This window comes from Octopus bimaculoides, chromosome 5, assembly GCF_046866305.1.
Source record: "Octopus bimaculoides isolate indiv1 chromosome 5, ASM4686630v1, whole genome shotgun sequence".
NCBI classification, from domain to species: domain Eukaryota; kingdom Metazoa; phylum Mollusca; class Cephalopoda; order Octopoda; family Octopodidae; genus Octopus; species Octopus bimaculoides.
The window spans coordinates 20832167-20842230 of record NC_142932.1 but is presented as its reverse complement, the minus strand read 5'-3'; the positions used below and the strand labels follow the sequence as shown (position 1 = coordinate 20842230).

Genomic DNA, 10064 nt, shown 5'->3' with positions numbered 1-10064 from the left:
TGTGTGTATACATATACATATATATATATATATATATATATATATAGGCACAGCGTGGCTGTGTGGTAAGAAGCTTGCTTCCTAACCACATAGTTCCAGGTTCAGTGCCACTGTGTAGCACCTTGCACAAGTGTCTTCTACTAGAGCCTTGGGCCAACCAAAGCCTTGTGAGTAGACGGAAACTGAAAGAAGCCTGTTGTATACGTGTGTGTGTGTGTGTGTGTGTGTGTGCGCATGTGTGTTTGTCCTCACCACCATCACTTGACAACCGATGTTAGTGTTTACATCCCCATAACTTAGCAGTTCAGCAAAAGAGGCCGATAGAATAAGTACTAGGCTTACAAAGAATAAGGCCTGAGGTCGATTTGTTCGACTAAAGGCGGTGCTCCAGCATGGCTGCAGTCAAATGACTGAAACAAATAAAAGAATAAAAGAATATAGGTGCAGGGGTGGCTGTGTGGTAAGTAGCTTGCTTACCAACTACATAGTTCCGGGTTCAGTCCCTCTGCGTGGCATCTTGGGCAAGTGTCTTCTACTATAGCCTTGGGCCGACCAAAGCCTTTTGAGTGGATTCGGTAGACGGAAACCGAAAGAAGCCCGTCGTATATATGTATATATATGTGTGTATGTATGTTTGTGTGTCTGTGTTGGTCCCCCTAGCATTGCTTGACAACCGATGCTGGTGTGTTTATGTCCTCGTCACTTAGCGGTTTGGCAAAAGAGGCCGATAGAATAAGTACTAGGCTTACAAAGAATAAGTCTTGGGGTCAATTTTCTTGACTAAAGGCGGTGCTCCAGCATGGCCGCAGTCAAATGACTGAAACAAATAAAAGAATATATATACACACACACACACAAACAAACACACATACACAAACATAGACACAAACATACAGACACACTTAAACACTTGTATATACCATCATCATCATCATCATTTCTGATGTTCAGTCTTCCTTGTTTGCATGGGTCAGATAGAAATTGTTGAGGAAACATCAAAAGTGAACATCAGATGACGATGATGTCTCATCTGTCATGCAATTGTTACACTATAACAAGGAAGCATAAGGCAACTACTTACATGTTCCTGCTCTATATTCTTCAGTTCTTCTGTACAGTCGGTGTCTTTATACATCTGCCGCACCATTTCTTGCTGCCTACAATATCATCATCATCACCAAGACAATTAGAACCACGAAAAATAAATTACAAAGCAACAAAAAAAATGTGCTGTTCTCAATGTTTACCTTTACTTAAAACCAACACTAACAATAAAAAAAAACACAACCATTACAATATTATTTTAACATCACATCCCAGCCTCATGTATATGAGCCACTATAAGAACACCTATGTGGTCAACTGAAATGCTAAAGTAGCAGCCAAAACTCTTTCAAATCACCCTTGTCTTTCAATAAATAGAACAGAAGAGATGATATAGAATCATCATCATTTAAATTTTGTTTTCAATGCTGGAACTAATGTGGCAGAAGACTGAACCAAGTTCCAATGTTTGCTTTAGCATGGTTGCTTTGGCTTGGTTGGATAACCTTCCTAACCTTAACCACTTTGCAAATTGTACTGGGAGTTTTTTACATGGCACCAGCACTTGTGAGACTGCCAAATATATATGTGTGTACATGATGTGTTTATGTGTACACACACACACAAAAAAAAAAAATACATGTATACACATACATACACACATATATATATGTACATAGGTGTGTGCATATGTGTGTGAGTATATATATATATATATATATATATATATATATATATATATATATATATATATACATATATATATATATATAAATATATATATATCCTGTACACATATATGTATATATAAATATATTATATATTACTTTTAATTTAATTGAACCCGACGCATCCATTTCCAAGTAAGTATGTATATATGTGTGTGTGTGTGTGTGTGTATATATATATATATATATATATATATATATATATAAGTTCAAAAAAGAAAAACGACAAAAAAACAACAACGCAAGGACATGATACAGATATTGTGTTACTGGACACTCGGGAAAGGAAAGAAAGAGAATCTGATGTTTCGAGCAGAGCTCTTCGTTGGAAACATAGGAAAGTCCAAAGAAGGGAAGACGGAAGAAGAAAAAAAATCGCCAACGATATCCATGATATGTATGTATATATATATTATTATAAAATATGGTAATTAATCATATATTAATTAATATCGATTAATTATCAGGAGGCCAGCACACATATATGTGTGTGTGTGTGTGTGTGTGTGTGTGTGTGTGTATATATATATATATACCCACACACACACACATGCAAACATACACAAATTTGTTCATTATATCCCCCTCCCCCACCTCAAGCATTCTCCCCATCTCTCACTCACTTATAATTCTTGCAACTTCTATCCACCCACAGGCCTTGTTCACCTACCCTTGCTCCTGCTCACTGTCTATCTTGAAGGGGTCAACCCTGACACCTCATCACATATTTCATCTCCTGCCAGCTCAACCCTAGCCACTCCCACACACTCTTCCACAATAAGAAAAGCCATCAAGTTCCTCTACAGCAAAAAACCTGTTCTGTCCTTTCATATTCTAACACCTCATCTCCTAGCATAAAGTTGCCCTATTCTATACTGCAGCCCCACTTTGCAAGCTGCATGGCAACCTCACAAGTGCTGGTGCCATAGAAAAAAGGATCCAGTACACTCTGTAAGGTAGTTAGCACTAGGAAAGTCATTCCTATGTTTCCAACGAAGAGCTCTGCTCGAAACATCAGATTCTCTTTCTTTCCTTTCCCGAGTGTCCAGTAACACAATATCTGTATCATGTCCTTGCGTTGTTGTTTTTTGTTGTTTTTTTGTCGTTTTTCTTTTTTGAACTTATATATATATATATATATATATATATATATATATATATATATATATACAGCAGGTAGTGTAACATGATGTAATCCTCAGAGCCACTGGATCCTGTCAAACTGTCCCACCCATGCCATTGATGATCTTGGTAATATCTATATATACATTTATATATACACATACACCCACCATTGATATATTTATATACAAACATGTATACACATACATGTTTACACAAACATATACACATGCACACATACATATGTATATACACATACATAGATGGGGATAGCTGCGTAATGAAGTGCCAATCTCTAATTGAGGAGGGAACATGTGGAAGGAGTAGACCCAGGAAGACATGGGTGAGGTGGTAAAATATGACCTTTGGTTGTTGAGCCTCATGTCGGCAACAACAGGTGAATGAGACTTCTAAAAGTTTGCTGTGGGTGAGAAGACACAGAAATTCGAGTAGGGGACCCCTTGGAGGGGCAGTAAACTGATTTTGATGAATGTTGAAATTGATATCACCAGTACAACAAAACGTTGTAACTGTTTGAGTTGGAGTTTGGTTTTCACAAAATGAGACATAATGATTACCCATGGCTCACAGAGGAAGGTGAACACATAAACTTTTACTTGAACTTATCAAGGGGACCCTAGGGGTGGGGGCACTAAGCCCCGTTGATTTATCTATTGAAGTTCACATTAACACTGTATTAATACCTGCTAACTTTTGAAGTCTACATTCGATTTCAACTTTACAGGACACACTGGTTACCTATTGCCTAAAGGTAATGTTGAAGACACTGTCTATACCCGGAACAAGCAAGGGGACCCTCAGGGGGCAGTAAACCTCGGCGAGTTGTTTATTGTATTTGGCTATTGTAATTCAGTAAAGGGCCATAGTTTCAATAATCGGTAGTCCCATCAAATGAATTTCGACTCTGTTGTTATTCATTTACTACAGATGAGGATACAGTGAGGCACATTTACTTCATTTCAATTCACACTTCCTATTTGAATAAAAATTACAAAGTGTTGCATTGTAAGAGTGACAATGTGTGAACAATGAAAGTAACGTTTCTCCAAATTAGTCACATCTGTACTATAATAAAGAAAGCTGCTTATCATCTATCTACCAAATAAACTGTTTTTAGCACAACAACTCTTTTTTTACCACTAAAATAACCTCAGAAACAAGGTCGGGGCACATAATTTTGAGGTCATTTTCAGGCAATATTTCAATTTGCTTCTAATGTTTTACTTTTGTCATACACTCTCAGTTAGCTGATATTAGCCACTCTTAAGGTCCTTGTTTTATATTTACACAATACTACTGGCAAAGACCTCTTCTTACATTCTAATCTTTCTCCATCTTCAAGTGTCTGAATACAAACACTGAGACAACACAGGATAGTATAAGATAAGCACCTGGGAGGAGAGAAGCTTAACAGCACATCTAACTAATAACAATTCGTGGATAAAGAACAATACTAACCTTTTAGCATTCAGATTACTTTATTAAATGTGACATTTATTCACATTGTTTTGAATCAATCATGCATTATCTCTTAGCTACAAGATTTTGATGCTATAATTGTTTATTTTTAGAATTAGGTTGTAGGATAGCTGTGAGAGGCTGGATCCAATCAGTTAAAAATTACTGGATCCATTCGGCTTAAATCCTAATGGGTTAATGACCATATCATCAGCATTATCATCATCATCATTTTAACGTCAACTTTTTTATGCGTGACAGAGTTTACCGAGACAGATTTTATATAGCCTGATGCCTTTACTGCCACCAGCCCTTACTTGTTTCCAAGCAATGTAATATTACTCCATAGCCAGACATTTATTCAGAGAACATTGGAATTGAACAGCATTTATTTATGACAATCATGTGATGTCAAGACAAGAACACACACACACACAAATATATATATATATATATATATATATATATATATATATATATCTGTAAAAATATGTGACACTTATTCAGTAGCCATGATAAAACTCCGAGTTTCCGATGTCCGGGCGGTGTTCCACCCCAACCATCTCTTCAGTTATCCAGCCACCGGAGATTCTATTTCAAATAGAATCTCCGGTGGCTGAATAACTGAAGAGATGGTTGGAGCGGAACACCGCCCGGACATCGGAAACTCGGAGTTTTATCATGGCTACTGAATAAGTGTCACATATTTTTACAGATACATTCCTCTATTTGCATAATATCGAGGTCCCTTTCTTTCTTTTGTTGCCATTCCTGCCAAATATGTATATATATATATATATATATATATATATATATATATATATATATATATATATATATATATATATATATATATATATATATAAACATTATGACAGGCAGCTTTCATTTTCTATCTACTAATTCCCTTCACATGGCTTTGGTCAGCTCAGAGTTATAGGAGACACTTGACCAAGGTGTCAAACACAAGGACTGAACCTGAAACCATGTGGTTGGGATGCACACGTCTTAACTACACAGCTATACCTGCACCTACTTAATAACCACCACCTCAACAATACAATATCAGCATCAGTCACAATAATAATACAATAGCTATAACAACAACAATATGAACAAAAAAGTGGTATTACTACATACAATACCAACAACAACAGTAAAAAAAAAAAATCAATACAATCGCTGTAACAACAATACAACAACAAAAACAACATAATAACTACAACAACGGCAGCAGTAATAATACATCTTTTAACATCAACACAAACAATAACAATTAAGAAATTACAAAATGCCAAAAATAGACAAGTAGTTTGGTTCGCTTGTATTAATAGTAGCTAGCAATATGGATTGATTGGTTATATATAGACTGGATCAGGTACTGTGTTAGCATGTATGGCTGTAAACACAAGCTATTTATATACATCTATTTATATATCTCTCTGTATTGATCCATCTCCAAATATGTCTATTGATCTAGTCAGATTTTTATTCCTTATTCACATGTCAGACTGTCTGTCTATCCATCTGCTTTTCTATCTACCTACATATCCACACATCCATTCACAGCTATATCAATCTGCATGTCTCTTCTTTTACTTATCCATCTAGACATTTGTTAGTTTATGAATGTCTCAAATAAGACACCTGTGTCTACAACTCAATGCATCCTGATATCTGTCAGCTTATTGATCTAACCATCTAGACATCGGTATGTCTATCAATATATCTAAATGGATGACAATCTATCCATTCTCACTTAGTATGTCTATCAGTCTATCCGTATCAATATCTATGTCAGTCAATATACCCATCCAGATGTCAATGTGTCCATTAATCGAATTGTCCAGACATTACTATGTCTATCAACCCAACCATCAATCCATCCATCCAAATGTCAGTACGCTGCTGATCCAACAATCCAAACATCCATGTGTCAATCAATCCAACCATCCAAATGTCAACATGTCTCTTGACTCATCCAGCCAGATGTCAGCATGTCTACCAATCCAGCCAGACGTCAGTGTGTCTATCAGTTTACCTACCCAAATATCTGTGTGAATTCATTCATGTCTCCCTCATATGTCTGCTCATTAAGCCCTTTCTTTGTAACTGTCTCATTTGTTACTCATATTTGTCTGTCTGTATGTCTCCTTATTTATACAGCCACCTCTCTGTTTATCTTTCTACATATACAGCCATCTGTCTGTCTCTCCAACTATATAGAATCCTGCCTACCTTTCTCTCTACACATATAGCCATCTATCTGCCTGTCTCTTTACATATACAATCATTTGTATGACTCTCTCTCTCTCTCTCTCTCTCACTTTCACCAGACAAACATCTGTTTCTACATCTGTTTGTTGGTCTACATCTGTTTGTTTCTACATCTGTTTATTCCTTACACCCATACACCCTTCTGTCTGATTCTCTCTCTACCATTGTCTCTCATTCTACCCATACAAACAACATCCTGTCTCTTTATCTATACAACATTAGTATGTCTATTCTGTGTACCCATGTAATATCTGTGTCTCTACCTATACATATATATCTGTCTATGTGTCTCTACTCACATATACCCCACTCTGTTTCTCTACCCATTCTTTCTTCTGTCTGTCTATCTAACATGCATACATCACTCTTTCTTTCTACCATGTATAAATCTTCCAAGTCATACATACATATACCTCTCTCTCTCGCTCACACACACATACATCCCTCATTCTCTCCTTCCCGACACATACATCTATCTCTCTCCTTTCTACCCATACATACATGTCACACACACTCACTCTTTCTCACTCTCTCTTTCTCTCCCTATTCATACATTTTTCTACTTCTCTCTTTCTCTTCCCATACATACATCTGTCTACTTCTCTCTTTCACTCTCTCTCTCTCTCTCTCCAAATACATACATCTATCTACTTCTCTCACTCTCTCTCTCTCCCCATATATACATCTATCTACTTTTCTCTCTCTATCTACCGATTCATACAACTGTCTATCTCTCTCTCTACCCATATACACCTATCTCTTTACCCATACATACACCTGTCTATCTCTCTCTCTCTACCATACATATATGTCTACTTTTCTCTCTCTCTCTTTCCCATAGAGCCATTTGTCTTTGTCTACTTGTACAGCCATCTGCCTTATCTTTCTTTCCATTTAACCATCTCAGTCAGTCTGTTGATTCGTTCATAAAACTATCTCTATCACCAATATGTGGTGAAAAACTGAAAGATAGCCTAAGTATAGTTCAAGGAACAACTGGGTGTTTTTATGCAGTTCAGACCTATTTTGACCTGAGTGATTAAAGGGAATAAAGTTTGAGTAGGAAATGATCCTGTAGAAGGAGTAGGAAAAGGTTTAGTACAGCATGTAGATGATGAGACCACCGCAACATTCAGTCCTAGTTGTGACGTGATGGCTTTTGTGCAATTGAGGCACAAAAGCCATCACATCAAAACTAATTCCTGTAGAGCACAAGCTCACAGTAGGGCCTCTCATTTACGTGCCACCAGCACGAGGGCCAGTCAGGTGGTACTGGCAACGGCCACACTCAAATGGTGTTTTTACGCACCACCTGCACAGGAGCCAGTCCAGCGGCACTGGCAACGACCTCACTCGAATATTTTTTCACATGCCACCGGCACAAGTGCCAGTAAGGTGACACTGGTAACAATCACGCTCGAATGGTGCTTTTTACATCCAGGAAGCCAGTCAGCTGCTCTGGCAGCAATCACGCTCAGATGGTGCTCTTAGCGCTCCACTAGCACGGATGCTAGTCATCGAATTTGATTTTGATTTCAATTTCACTTGCTTCAACAGGTCTTCGCAAGCAGAGTCTAGTGTCCAATGAAGGAAAGGTATGCATAAGTGGGCTGGTTTCACCCCTGGCCTAGGCCACGGGTTATGGTCTCACTTGGCTTGTAGGGTCTTCTCAAGCACAGCATATTTCCAAAGGTCTCGGTCACTAGTCATTGCCTCGGTGAGGCCTAATGTTCAAAAGTCATGCTTCACCACCTCATCCCAGGTCTTCCTGGGTCTACCTCTTCCACAGGTTCCCTCAACCGGTACGGTGTGACACTTTTTCACACAGCTATATTCATCCATTCTCGCCATATATTAAATATATTTTAAAATATATGGGCTGTTTACAGAGTGCTCATTGAGAGCCAAGGCGAAAAAATATAGTGTAGAGAAAATTGAAAACACAAAGTTTAGGCAGTCAAACAGATTCCTGAACACATAAATGAAATCATTCAACGAAAGTAGTTGAAGCATATATATTTATATATATTAGCATAAACTATGCATATACAGGCACAAAGATTCTCCAAGGGAATAAAGAATATAAAACCAAGCATACAGAAAGATATAGACGATATATAAAAATATATAAAATTACATATAAATAAAAATTACAACTAAGGAGTTATGCATGATAAATATGGGAGGTGCAAGTTGAATGAGAGGTTGAGGAATAAAAATCTCAATTTTAAAATGGCAAACCGCCTAAAATTCACTATACATATAGATTATAAGATGAAAATTACAAAATAAAAGCTGTATGAGGTCAAAATTCTAAAACAAGTGTGGGCTAAATTTCAAGGTTAAAAATACAGAAATAAAAAGGGTCCAAAATTGGAGGATGTTCAATCTACGGCTGTTTCAGGGGTACATTACCGGTCATGATTAAAAATTAAATAATCCATATATGCAATGTCCCCTTTATCAGGATGATGTCCTCTTTGGAAAATTACATCGTACTAATAATCTAGCAGAGTCAAAAAAATTCCTAATAAAAAGTTTTACACTTCGGATGCAAATGGCCACATGCTTGCTTAAATATATATACTTCAACTACTTCATCATCATCATCGTTTAATGTCCGCTTTCCATGCTAGTATGGGTTGGACGATTTGACTGAGGACTGGTGAAACCGGATGGCTACACCAGGCTCCAATCTGATTTGGCAGAGTTTCTACAGCTGGATGCCCTTCCTAACGCCAACCACTCCGAGAGTGTAGTGGGTGCTTTTACGTGCCAATGATTTTATTTATGCGAATCTGTTTGACTGCCTTAACTTTGCATTTTCAATTTTCTCTATTTTATATATATATATATATATATATTTCGGTGCGAATAGTTTTGTTATATGGCGCCGTATTTTACAATCCTGTAAATAATAATAATCGTATATTTCATATAAGCTTAAAGCTTATGGTGATCACTGTGCAATGACTAAGCAAAATAGTCTAATATAAGACCCGTTATTAGACTATTTTCCTTAGTCATTGCATGGTGGTCACCATAAGCTTTAAGCCTATATAAAAAAAAATACCAATATTATTATTTACAGGATTGTAAAATACAGCACCGTATAATAAAGCCATTCGCACCAAAAGCTTATATAGAAAGTTTGTTCACATAAAACAAATACAAACTAGTATAGTTCTTAAATTTGACAGAAAGAGGGAGGCTAATTCAATGGTGTAAAGGTAACACACTTAGTTGCATTAACAAAGGGATGTGGGTTCAAGTCTTACACAGATAGGAAAGCATTTGTTCTGTCAAGGGCTTATATGCCTTGTTATTAGACTATTTTCCTTAGTCATTGCATGGTGATCGCCATAAAATTTAAGCTTATATAAAAATACCATACATATATATATATATATATAT

At 36.8% G+C, this 10064-nt stretch overlaps 1 protein-coding gene across 1 annotated transcript in view; it reads right to left on the bottom strand.

Moving 5' to 3' along the window:
- The window catches only part of LOC106879589 (E3 ubiquitin-protein ligase CHIP), a 77095-nt gene that overhangs the window by 35072 nt on the left and 31959 nt on the right, over nt 1–10064 (bottom strand). The window contains exon 4 of the mRNA XM_052967921.2: nt 1082–1157. Coding sequence (XP_052823881.1) covers nt 1082–1157 — 76 coding nt within the window. The remainder of the gene's footprint in view (nt 1–1081; nt 1158–10064) is intronic.